Source organism: Thalassophryne amazonica, chromosome 10 (genome assembly GCF_902500255.1).
Source record: "Thalassophryne amazonica chromosome 10, fThaAma1.1, whole genome shotgun sequence".
NCBI lineage: Eukaryota > Metazoa > Chordata > Actinopteri > Batrachoidiformes > Batrachoididae > Thalassophryne > Thalassophryne amazonica.
The window spans coordinates 69,209,818-69,223,648 of NC_047112.1; the positions used below are offsets into that span (position 1 = coordinate 69,209,818).

General features: G+C 42.6%; 1 protein-coding gene across 1 annotated transcript in view; it reads left to right on the top strand.

Moving 5' to 3' along the window:
* The window catches only part of tmem59l (transmembrane protein 59-like), a 41,849-nt gene that overhangs the window by 24,109 nt on the left and 3,909 nt on the right, over positions 1-13,831 (top strand). The window contains 2 exon segments of the mRNA XM_034180214.1: positions 4,090-4,184; positions 4,395-4,547. Coding sequence (XP_034036105.1) covers positions 4,090-4,184; positions 4,395-4,547 — 248 coding nt within the window.

Sequence of the window (13,831 nt, forward strand, 5' to 3'; positions counted from 1 at the left end):
GGCCTTCAAATGATCTGTGTTGTGAGAGGACAGACCACTGAGTTTATCCAACAAGTTCATCGGAATTTATTTGTTTTGTTTGAAGATGTTGGTGCAGATGGACAAAAATACATAAATAAATGAAGAACAAGATAAACAGATCAATGTGGCCATTAAAATAGTCTGTTTCTGCTTTGTGACACGTCTGTAAATCAAAGAGTTCATATACAGAGCAACCGGAAAGTATTTACAGCGCTTCATTGTTTCCACATTTTGTTATGTTACAGCCTTATTCCAAAATGGAGTAAATTCAGTTTTTCACTCAAAATTCTACACACAACATCCCATAATGATAAAATGAAAACTTTTTTTTATTTTGCAATTTATTAAAAACAAACAAAACTAAAAAATCACGTCTACATAAGTATTCACAGCCTTTGCTCAATACTTTGTTGATGCAGCTTTGGTAGCAATTACAGCGTCAAGTCTTCTTGAATATGATGCCACAAGCTTGGTGCAACTATCTTTGGGCAGTTTGGCCCATTCCTCTTTGCAGCACCTCTCAAGCTCCATCAGGTTGGATGAGGAGCGTCGGTGCAAAGCCATTTTCAGATCTCTCCAGAGATATTCAATAGGATTCAGGTCTGGGCTCTGGCTGGGCCATTCAAGGACATTCACAGTTGTTCTGAAGCCACTCCTTTGTTATCTTGGCTGTGTGCTTAGGGTAATTGTCCTGCTGAAAGATGAACCGTCGCCCCAGTCTAAGGAAAAGAGCACTCTGGAGCAGGTTTTCATCCAGGATGTCTCTGTACATTGCTGCATTGCTACATACTTTCCCCTCAATCCTGACTAGTCTCCCAGTTCCTGCTGCTGAAAAACAGCCCCACAGCATGATGCTGCCACCACCATGCTTCACTGTAGGGATGGTGCCTGGTTTCCTCCAAACATACACCAAAGAGTTCAATCTTTGTCTCATCAGACCAGAGAATTTTGTTTCTCCTGGTCTGAGAGTCCTTCAGGTGCCTTTTGTCAAAGTCCAGGTGGACTGCCATGTGCCTTTTACTCAGGAGCAGTGATGCCGGTAACGCGTAACGCGTTACTCTAATCTGACCACTTTTTTTAGTAACGAGTAATCTAACGCGTTAATCTTTCCAAATCAGTAATCAGATTAAAGTTACTTCTCCAAGTCACTGTGCGTTACTATTATTTTTCATTGTGGGTCGATAGCAGCATTAAACTTGGTCTGTGGGCAGGAGGTCGGGGTTCGACTGAACGTCCCACTTTAAGTGAGCTGTGAACTTTTCATCCGCGTTTTTTGCAGCTGCTCGAATTCTGAGCTGAGCCGCTCTGTATCTGGTCGTTAAAAACAGCTGATCCTCCGCGACGCGTCAACAACTAACACTATTCTCCACTCAAATGCACCTAAACTCTCTTTCTGAGGACCACATGATGTGAAAACGCAACAAAACTTTCTTACCTGTAAATCTGGTCATGTTTTCTGCATAAATAAATCTAATCCATTCTTTGTGCTCAAACGCCAAAGCAGGGGCGAATCCAGATGGGATGGGGGTGTGGGGCAAGGATGTGCCCCCCTCACAACACCCCTAGATTAAAGGTCCAGTTTTGAAGCCGTTTTTACTACAACTACTAATATTGCTTAAAATAATAATAATTTCGACAAGTAAAATGTTAGAGAGAATTTAAATGTTAGAAAAATGTTAGAATTTAATAGTTACATTTATAAAAAATGTAGGTTCGAAATTGCAAGTTTTACTGTTACAGTGCTGTCAACAGTTAAATATGAGGTCAAGAAAGACGTCTTTATTTTACTTTTTATAAAACAAGTATTTATTTTCATTGAAGTCAAGAAAGGGTGACTATAAAGTGAATTTTGGCAAAACAGGTATCATTGTCATGTTGAGGTGGCAGAGGGTTGTTGTCGACAGCTGGGAAAGTAACTAAAAAAGTAACTAGTAATCTAACTTAGTTACTTTTACAATTGAGTAATCAGTAAAGTAACTAAGTTACTTTTTCAAGGAGTAATCAGTAATCAGTAATTGGATTACTTTTTCAAAGTAACTGTGGCAACACTGCTCAGGAGTGGCTTCCGTCTGGACACTCTACCACACACGCTTGATTGGTGGATTGCTACAGAGATGGTTGTCCTTCTGGAAGGTTCTCCTCTGTACACAGAGGAATGCTGGAGCTCTGACAGAGTGACCATCGGGGTTTTTGGTCACCTCCCTGACTAAGGTCCTTCTCCCCAGATTGCTCAGTTTAGATGGGTGGCCAGCTCTGGGAAAAGTCCTGGTGGATCTGAACTTCTTCCATCAGGTTTGGGTGACTTTATTTTGTACCCGTAGGTCGATTTGTCTAGCAGCTAACACAAAAGGTTGTCTGTGTTAGTCAGGCACAACAATAACAACAAAAACACTAAAAACACAAACAAAGAATATATGCAAAACAAAAATGTGACACAGACACAACCGGGCACTCACAAGCTTACTAAAGGACTAAAAACAGGCATCAAGCGAAACCACTAAAATACCTCCAGCATAAAATCAAACAGGCATCAAGAGAAACCACTAAAATACCTCCAGCATAAATCAATGTGCAAAAGGCAAATAAGCAAATAAATATAAATAAAAAAGACCTCCATTATCCATTCACAGATGATGGAGGCCACTGTGCTCATTGGATGTTCAAAGCAGCAGAAATGTTTCTGTTCCCTTCCCCAGATTTGTGCCTCCAGACAATCCTGTGTCTGAGGTCTACAGACAATTCCTTTGACTTTATCCTTGGTTTGTGCTCTGACTGTCAACTGTGGGACCTTATATGTGGACAGGTGTGTGTCTTTCCAAATCATGTCCAATCAACTGAATTTACTCCAGGTGGACTCCAATTAAGCTGTAGAAACATCTCAAGGATGATCAGTGGAAACAGGAGGCATTTGAGCTCAACTTTGAGCTTCATAAGAAAGACTGTGAATACTTATGTACGTGTGAATTCTTAAGGGTTTGTTTTTCATTTTTAATAAATTTGCAAAAATCTAAAAAAAACTCTTTTACATTGTCATTATGGGGGACTGTGAGTTGAATTTTAAGGGAAAAAAATTCCATCCATTTTGGAATAAGGTTGTAACATAGCAAAAGTGAAGTGCTGTGAATACTTTCGGATGGTTGGATGTATGGTTTGAAGTCTGATGCCCACTTGTGGAGATACGTCTTCTGCTATGTACCCCTTTCAGTTTGGGGGAGAAACACCATCTCTCTAAGGATAAAATTAATTTTAGTAAAATTATGAAGACAAAGACTGTGTGAGTATTCAGAATAAATCCCTCCACTTTCCCTTCAAATAGTCATGCTTCTAATTCAAAAGGTCGCTCTCTGATTTTTTTTTTGGGGGGGGGGGGGGGGGGGGGGGTGTCGATTCACCCTGCTGGGATGATCCATCATTAGTTTTCCCATCATTCCTAGTTGTACGTGTCCTGATAAGGGTGGAAACCTGGAAAGGTCAGCAGCCTTTCACGGCGCTAACGTTTGTGGAAAGAAAGACATTCACGCTCATCTGCAGTTATTTAAACAGAGAAAATCTGCAGAGAACATGCAGAATGCTGTTGCATAGGAAGCAGGGTTTGAACCCAAGACCTTCTTGGTTTGAGTGCAAACCGCTACACTTCACTTTCTTGGTAGAACTTACAGAATAAACTGTGGCAGATGCTCCTCTGACGTCTTTGCAGAGATGTTAAATGACATGTGTTGAATGTTGTCACTGGTGTCGCTGAAGGCTGGCAGACCTGCTGGGTATTTTCTGGGCACATGACGCTGCTGGCTTGGCTTCGATCACCTTATTGAAAATCACTGGTGTGATTTGTTGGCCAGACAGCAGATAATCGACTTATGCTTATTTTAATATCGATAACACGCAGTGAAATCATCTCCCACAGGAGGGCGCGAACAAATAGAATATCTCCCGAAACATCTGGCATCTATTTCATTTCTCTCTACAGAAGTGTCTTGTTATGTGCTTGGTGTTGCTGGGGGGTTGTTCATTTTTATTGATTTATTTATTGTTGCTCCTCTCCCGTGGATCGAACTCCGACTCCCCCAGCCTGCCAGGAGGCCTACATGAAGCTGCTGGAGCAGGAGGCCTGCAGCACTGGCTGTGCCAGCCAACCGTCCGAACCCGAGATCCAGAGGAGGAAGGTGAGAACTCAGCAGCTGCACACACAAACAACAACCAGAAGCAACAATGTGAATGAGTGTTTAGACACTTGTGTTACACACACACACACACACACACACACACACACACACCACACACACACACACACACACACACACACACACACACACACACACACACACACACACACACGCATACTTATACTGATCCTTGTGATGCCTGTTCTGCAGCTGAAGGCCATGACGCTCCGCCCAAAGCATCCCACTGTCATGGAGGCAGTGTCCAGTTGGTGCAATGACATCGTCAGCTCTGCTCAGAGCTTCATCTCTTCCACCTGGACCTTCTACCTGCAGGCTGATGATGGAAAAGTTGTTGTTTTTCAGGTATGAGCAGTGTTGCCTTTGTATGGCAAAGGGCAGGTGATTGTCTTGAGGTTAAGCACTGGATTCAAGACCAGAGACCCCGATTCCCCTCCAGGCAAGAAAATCACTAAAGTCAGATGAGCAAACCCCAAGCTGTGGTGTTTGGTTTGTCCAAACATTTGGTACTCGGATACTATAAGCGATACTAAAAATTGATATCTGATAAGATACTCATTTACCACATTGATATTTTTCCTCATTCAGTTAACCCTCAGATGTGTTTAAGAGCTGCGTCCTGTGGAAGCTGCGACTTCCAGCTCCACTGAGAGCGTCACCACTAATGCTGTGTTCATGATGACTTGGAAATTCCATGTTGGAAACTTTCAAAAACTGCATTCACTGAATGAACTCATAAAACAATATGGAAGCACACGGTAACATATTAAAGCTTGTTGTCTTACATGGAACACATAAATACATTGTTTTTGAGGATTTTTTTTCACTACCTCAGAGAACCTCAAAAAGTGTCTTTTTTTTCCTTCTTTTGCACAACATACCATCATGGGCAGGATTACCGCCACGCTACTTCTAAGTACACATTTTAATATGTGTCAGAAATAAATGCAAACAAACCAATTTGAGATTTAATGAAATTTTAAAAAAGAAACAAGATTCCAAAATTACACTATGTAACAAATTTTTATTTTTGTTTGTTCCTGGGTACACAGTGTGTTTTCCTAACCTGTTATGCCTTAAATAAATAGAAAATAGCTGATATTCCACAGAAACTTTGCTTCTGTGATCAGGACAATGATATTTTGAAATTTGTCTGTTTTCAAGAATATCTCGATTCACCTTCACTATACTGAGTAGTCTTCTAGAATATTCTTGAACTGCTAGAACTGTCCAGAATTTTCTAGAAGTTTCCAGAATAATCTAGAAATTTCAAGAAACTTTCAGAACTTTCTCGAACGTTATAAAAATAAAATCAAGTTTGTGCTGAATGTAGTCATTTTTCCATAGACTTTAGACATAAGCAGTTTAAATATAACACTTAGAAGCCAGGAACAAAAAATTGTGTTACATAGTGTTATTGAACAGAAACAACAAAGCTAAAATGCTTTGATAAAATAAAATAAAAACTGTAGATAATGTTTGCTGGACATAGTTAGTGGCATTCTTTCAATTTATAAATATTACTTGTCCAGGATATATTGTATTTTTTATTTCGTCATGAAAAACATTTTGTTTGTTATTTTTGTTCAATAACTTTGCATTTATTTCTGAACATATTTTAAAATATGAACTTAAACACAGGAGTGCTGGTAATTCTGATTATGGCTGAATATAAAATATGAAACTCAAAATACCTGTGACACTATATTTGTTTTGCACTATGTCAGACAACTTAAAAATACTGTTTATTCATGTTAATCTCTCATTTTAAAAACATGATTATTATATGTGACATGTTTCCCATGCAGGACCAGTACACAGGTGCCTGAGTGTTCAAGACCACAGGGCTGGAGGAGGGCAAGGGGATGCTCATACTGCACCTGGTTGCAGAAGATAGTTATTTTAGAGATACAGGGATGGACCGTGTTGTTGTGTCTGGGTGGTTGTCATCCAGGAACCAAGGTGGTTCCGTGGTATCATGGATGTCGTGAAACGCGGCACCAGCACATGCTCCCAGACTTGACCCATAGGCCACAGATGTCCTATGGAGGACCCTAATTTCCACGGCTTGTATTTGTTTCCCTTGTTTTCCTCAGTCAAAGCTGATGACCGTCGGTGACATTAGCAGCGTAAACCACTGTGGAAAATAAGAGCCTCAGTGTAAGAAATTTTAAAACATCAACTCTTATACACAAGCATTTCTTTCTAAAGTCACAACACTCTTTTGGCCATTGCCCATTCTTCCGTTTGATGTCGAGGAGCTTTGAGACCAATAATGGGAATTCTGAATTGTGACATTTGGGCTTCCCATTTCATCTGGAATGCAGCAGGAAGCATTGGATTGTGCACAAGGATTTGATGGAAAATATATCATGAAAATATGATGGAGCTGACTGCTAGACTCCCCAGTTCTATCATCCAACTTTTAAATGTTCATCCATCTCAGTCAGATTATTTCTTTTAAATTAGAAGAGCCTTTGGTAGAGCTCATCCTGCTGCCTCCATACCACAAAAGAAGTAAGTCCACTACAGGTCGATACTAACATTGAGCCGGTTCTTATCCCCTGATACCGTGAGGTGGAAAAGATACTACAAGACCCTCAGGAAGGAATGCCCGTCCGTTGCAGGCTACTTCCCCAGCTGACCAGTACTCATTTACAGCTGGGTGGAATGAGACAATGCAGATGATGAAGGCTCTTGTCCAAGGACACAGATGGGTTCTGGAACCGAACCCCTGGTCTATAAAGTGGATGTTCAAGTCCTATCCCACAGAGCCACCTAGTTTGCTCTGCTGTACCAAGGCCCGGCATTCACCTTTAAGTTAAGATGTATGTATATATGGGGTGGGCGTTTATAAGCTTTGCTTCTGCTCACCCCCTTTTTGGTCACACATGTCACTGTGGAATTGTCTTGTGTATCAGTTTTTGTTATTGTCGAGTTTGTGTGCCAAAATAAATAAATTCAATAAAAAAAAAATAGAAAAAAAAGATCAAACTAATTCCCAATCCTTGTCCACTGTAATGAGCCAACCCTGTCCCAAAAATGACATTTTGGATCATTATCTGGAGCCACACCAAACATTTATGGATAGGTGATCTTGGGATCCTGGACACCTTTGATCTTGATTGTGACCTTTGTCCTGATCACTCACCTTGATGTCTGACTCCTGACCTGTGGTCCTGATGTTTGGTCACGGTCACTCTTCTTTGATCCTGATGTTTGGTCACGGTCACTCGTCTTTGATCCTGATATTTGGTCACGGCCACTCATCTTTGATCCTGATGTTTGGCCTCTGTCGCTTGTCTTTGTTTATATGATCATGTCTCTGACCTTTGATATTCATCAATAAACTTTGATTTTGATTGCTGGTGTCTGATCGTGATTGCTGACCTTTGATCAGAAAACACAGTTTTCGTCATTGTGGCGTTCCCTCCGTGGTAAGGTGGTCTCTTAGTGAATTCCCAGATGGGAGACAGTGGACAGGTCCAGCCTCAGAGTGCACTGTTTCTGACTGACGTTACATGTGGTTGCTGTAGGAAGCGTCTCCCGGTCAGGATCTTTCTCTCCCTCCTTCCTCTTTCCCCTCTCCCCCTCAGTGCTGTTTTTTTTGAAGACTTCCACTCCCATGTGGATTATTGCTCACCAGTTGGCTCAGTCCCTGACTAACCACCTCAGTGCAGCATGACTTCCATCGTGGGTTTGAGTCGGTCCATCCAGCAGTGCTTTAAGAAGATGTGCAGAGATACGAAACATAAGTTTATTAAAGGACGTTGCTGAGAAGCTGAGTTTAGAAACGGGACAGAGTGGCTGACGAGGCCTAAGTTAGAACAGTGCAGCTGTGGGTTTCCATAACAAGCTGTTAGTTTACACTCATCAGTCACAATAACGAGTTACATTCAGACTCAGTCTCCATGAGGGAAGCTGCCAGTGACTAAATGCCGCTGAAATTCCTCATGAAAATGTAACATGGTAAAGATGGCCCTTTTAGCTGCTGGTTCTTGTCTCACCAACGCCTTGTTCAGACAAATCAGTCTGTCAGAGTTTAACATTGTTAAAGCAGAAAGTGCAGCTGATCACAGACGTCCTCCAGATGAGTTCCACTCTGTGTTTTATGTACCGGACTGCAGAGTCAAATGAATGTGGTGTGCAAAGATCTCCACCCTGCTTCTTTATTTTCTAATTTCATGAGTCATTCAGTTGGAAAACATTTCATAGAAACAAAATCATCTTTGGGGGAACAGAGAGTGTCGGCAGTGTAACAAGTGAAAAAGGAATCTGTTTGTCATAAGATTCTCTCCATTTTTATTTTTGGCATCCTTAATTTTGTCCATGTACTCTGAATGAGGCCTTTTAGCTCCAATTTGTCCATTTTGATTAGCCAGATTTGCCAAATTTGCCAAATTTGTCCATTTTGGCTAAGTGGAAAAATGTTACCTTGTGTCTGCTGTGGTTTTTAATCTGAGTCACCACAGCACATGCTGACTGCAGGAGGAGATCATATCAGGGACGACTTTACTGGTGCACTGCACAGATCACAGCCGGGACTCATAATGTTGTAATACACATGTTCAAAATAATGAATGATTGAAGCCAATGCCACATACACTGTGCCCTCCAACAGCATTGGAACACTTGGTATTTCACACATTTTAATTTCTTATGCCATTTCAAATATAAAAAATATAAAAAAATATAAAATTACCTTCCTTAAATTCAAACTGAAAGCAAATCTCTACAACTTATAAATTAATTAAAATAATAAAAGCCAAGATGATGGGTTGCATAAGTACCCAGACAGCAAATAGATCCAGGCCGGATGTAGTCCAGCATCTGGTACCAATCCTGAAAACAGATCCGGTCCAGACAGTTTTTGCACCCTGGCCCAGATCCGGCACGGCTCCGCTTTACAGTTCTGGAACAGATCCGGACCAGATCTGAACTGGAATCCCGCAAAAGACCAACCATGTACAGACCATATCTGGCACGGATCTGGGGCAGATGTGGACCGCATCACAGCACCGTGGCAGGAACAAGTTTTACAGGGGTAAGTTTCGTGGATCCGAGGAAACTGATTTGTATCTATAACACACAGATCAGTGTCCCTGGACTTATAAAACTTAATTGTCGTAAAGAAACAAACCGCTTTGAAATAAGCATTTAAAAAAGCCTCAGTGACGATCACGATTACAGAGTACAGAGTTTATAACCGCTAATGGATAGTTTCTGCGAGTGCAGATAAAATTGCTTATCGTTATGCCCCATGTTCCTGCCATGGTGCTGTGATGCGGACCACATCTGTCCCAGATCCATGCCAGATATGGTCTGTAAACGGCTGTTTTTTTGCGGATCCAGTTCAGATCTGGTCCGAATCTGTTCCAGAACTGTAAAGCGGAGCCGTGCCGGATCTGGGCCAGGGTGCAAAAAACTGTCTGGGACCGGATCTGTTTTCAGGATTGGTACCAGATGTTGGACTACATCCGGCCAGGATGTATTTGCTGTCTGGGTAATGGCACGCTTTGGTAGAATACCTGTAAATAATCAGCTTTATTGCCAGTTTTCTTCAAACAAGTCAGGGGATGGATACATGAACATTTCCAAGTCAATGAATATGTCTTGAACTTTAAATACAAACATTATGGCACTCTATGATAAATCTGTGTGGAATAGACAGTTCTCAAAAACTGAGTAACTGTGCAAGAAGGAGAAGAGTGAGGAAAGCCACCAAGACACCCAGACAACCCAGAAGTTATAGTCTTCTGTGGCTGTGATGTTTTTTATTGTGCACAGTTTCACCAGTTATACAGCTTCATGATGAAAGTATAAAGTAGTACAGAGTACAGAGGAGGATTTCTTTCACTAAAACAGATCAAATCCAGGCTTGCATCTCAGATGTACCTTCTAGTAAATTGTAGCTGAACTTTCAGGTCTTCTTTTTAAGAAACTCCTCCTCTATGCCATTCCATTGCCTTTCTTGAGTCTGAATCCTGGGTCTCCGAGGTCAAGACCAAGACCGAGTCACAACCACTCGAGTATTAAACAAAGTCTATTGTAGTTGTGAGTCAGACACGACTTTGTGATCCCAACACGCTGCATCATACAAGCATGCTAAAGATTATACAGACATTAATGTGGGGTTGGTGAGGTTAGACTGTACTCACTCGTGTGAAGTACCTTGAGGCAGCATTGTTGTGATTTGGCGCTGTACAAATAAAATAAATTGTATTGAATTATTATGTTACCTGTGTGAAGGAATATAGTCATTCTTGGGTAGCAACAAGGCTGTTTCAGAAGATTTTTACACCTTACTGCTGTCAGACACGGCGTAGTGTAGCATGTGTCTGCATGTAGGACTCTGGTGATGAGAAAACAATGCATTCAGGCACTGCGTGCATCCACCATCGTATGCCTAAAGTTACCGTGAAGACGTCATTTTGTGTGGTGAGAAGAGCAAATAATAAGCAAAAAGAAGGCCAAGACTAAGGCATCAAAAAATCTGCCTGGAAGCTGGTCTTCAGACCTCCAACACTGCTGAGACACTCCAACACCAAACACCCCCCCACACACACACACACACATCACTAACTGCACACTGGGAACAACTTGGATGTTTTTTTGTTTTTATCTGACGGGGACTCAAACAAAGGTGTCACAACATAAATAATCTAAAATTACGATTAGCATTTTTATTTGAGTATTTTTTGAATGTGTTGTCAGTTAAATAATTATGTTGTTACTCAGTAGTACAAGCACAATCACCCGACACTGTGTTTGAATCCATATTTAAGTGACATGTTATTGTATCTGTGTGTCTGTTCCTCCACCTTAATGTCTCTTTATGACCCCATTACCCCCGTCACCCCCATCACCCTGTCCTGCTCCCTCAAAACCAGACCGTGCCTTGGGATCCCTGTCATAATGCAGGACAGATGCAGATCACTTCAGACTGCAGCCAATGAGAATGAGGCGCTCGCATGTACGTGCCTATGAGCCACCCCTGGCCAGAGCCCCCACCCGCCCCAAAAATCTTTACACGGCCATAACATATGGTTTCAATGAAGTCTGAGAGAAAACTTCACTCGCTGGAGGAAATCAAACTGATTAGGTTGTGAAGTACCTTTGCTAAAACATTCGATGTGTTTAGTTTTTAGTTTGTTGTACGAAGTAAACCAACCAACCAAAAAAAATCTAACACATAAATCATTTGTTAAATACTGAAAAATGAATGATTGGAAAGTCTGAAATTAAGACTCGAATTTGTGGTAATGTGGTCAAATATTTCAATCCCTGTGATCCATTTAAGTATCTGAGTTGATACCTGCACTGAATGCTGTGTGTGTGTGTGTGTGTGTGTGTGTGTGTGTGTGTGTGTGTGTGTGTGTGTGTGTGTGTGTGTGTGTGTGTGTGCGCGCGTGCTTGTGAAAAAGCCATCTTTTTGAAATGACTTCACTTCCACTGAAACGTATTTGGGTGTCAGAGACACGCAGCATCTTAAACAGGCTGGAAACCAGGAATGAAAAAATAAAATAAAATCATGAGCGTCAGTGAATCAACTTACACATTGTTATTTTTGTTTTTTGGATAGAGGACCAGACATGTAGCCAGCACTTTCTGAGTGGGTTTGTCAGCCTGCCAAGCTCTAATCATGTCTCAACAATTAAGAATAATGATTATTTATGTCCTGTATTATGAGAGGAAGATGCTGTCCTTGCTCATAGAAGGGATGTTCCAGGTGTCTGCCCACATGAACCGCCTTGAGTTGGGATCTGGGAACGGTGATGCACTGAACAATCTCAGAACTTTTGCACCAGTCGCCATTTTCCAAAGATGATCCTCTTGGTGCTCTGCTGTGGTTTTGTCTGTTTCAGAGATGAGGCTCCATCCTGCTTTCCCTTTCATGGAACATTCTGCCCTCCAATGGAAGACAGCTGGAGAACTGCTTCCACAGAGTGCAGAATCGAGAGCTCTTCTTTTTTGTAACATGTTTTTTGGCAGCTGAAGTGCCCGTGTGGCCACCAACTGCCAACAACAAGAGTTAGAATAACACCATGCCCAGCAGGCACACACATAACACATAGTTCATACAATACATAATAATGCATTGCAACACAGCAAAAAAAAAAAAAAAAAAAAAAAAAATTAAACAAATAAAATACATCTGCAGCCAAGGGTTCACTGATGTTTCACCTGGGTTGCAGCAGACAGATGGTTCCTTTAGAGACTTGGGGATATAGACCACCAGTCTGTCTGAGTGGTTGCCATCAGGGGCACTGGGTGCCAATAGACAGGCCAGGCAGTTGCTTGGGGCCTCCAGCCCACCAGGGGGCCCCAGAGGGCAGACAAACATTGAACCAATTCAGAACCACAACAGCAGTGAGACAGGGAAAAGATTGCCTTGCTGTCTCACAGACTCTGATCTCCTTCCCTCACTGTTGTTTATGCGTATGCACCGAACAGCAGTTTGGAGTATTCGGCCTTCTGCGGGTCCCCGACTGGAGTCCTGTATGGGGCTCCGGTAGGGGACTCCATTGTTCTGCTGGGGGACTTCAACTCACATATGGGCAAGGACAGAGACACCTGGAGAGGTATAATTGGGAGGAGCAGCCTCCCCGATCTAAACCCGTGCGATCATTTGTTATTGGACTTAAGTGCTAGTCACGGACTGTCCATAACAAACACCGTGTTTGAACATAAGGATGCTCATAAGTATACATGGTACCAGAGCAGCCTAGGTCAAAGATCGATGATCGATTTTGTGATCGTATCATCTGATCTGAGGCTGCATGTTCTGGACACTCGGGTGAAGAGAGGGGCAGAGCTGTCAACTGATCACCATCTGGTGGTGAGTTGGATCAGAGGATGGGGGAGGGACTTTGGACAGATCTGGTAAGCCCAAACAGATAGTGCGGGTGAACTGGGAACATCTGGAGGAGCCCACTGTCCGACAAATATTTCACTCACACCTCTGGTGGAGCTTTTCTAGCATCCCTGTGGCGGTTGGGGACATTGAACCAGAATGGGCAATGTTCAAAGCTTCCATTGCTGAAGCTGCAGCGGGGAGCTGTGGCCTGAAGGTCTTACGTGCCTCAAGGGGCGGCAACCCTGGAACACTGTGGTGGACACTGGCGGTCAGGGAAGCCGTCTGACTGAAGAAGGAGTCTTTTCAGGATATGTTATCTCAGAGGACTCTGAAGGCAGTTGTAAGGTACCGACAGGCCCGAAGGCCAGCAGACTCTGCTGTGGGGGAGGCAAAGCAGCGAGTGTGGGAGGAGTTCGGAGCATCCATGGAGAAGGACTGTCTGTCTGCACCAAGGTGTTTCTAGTGGACCGTGAGGCACCTCAGGAGAGGACAACGGTGAACCATCCAAGCTGTCTACAGTAAAGATGGGACTCTGTTGACCTCAGCTGAGGATGTAATCCACCACTGGAAGGACCACTTTGAGGAAGTCCTGCAACAGACCAGAGCGCCCTCTATAGTAGGGACAGAGCTGGAAGCTGATAGGGGGTGTATAGTCAGTTTCCCTGGAGGTAGTCAAACAGCTCTGCAGTGGCAAATATCAGGTATGGGTTTAATGAAGTAGCTGAACATTCACTGTCTACCGCTCAACTTCAACCACCTACTGTGCAGCGAG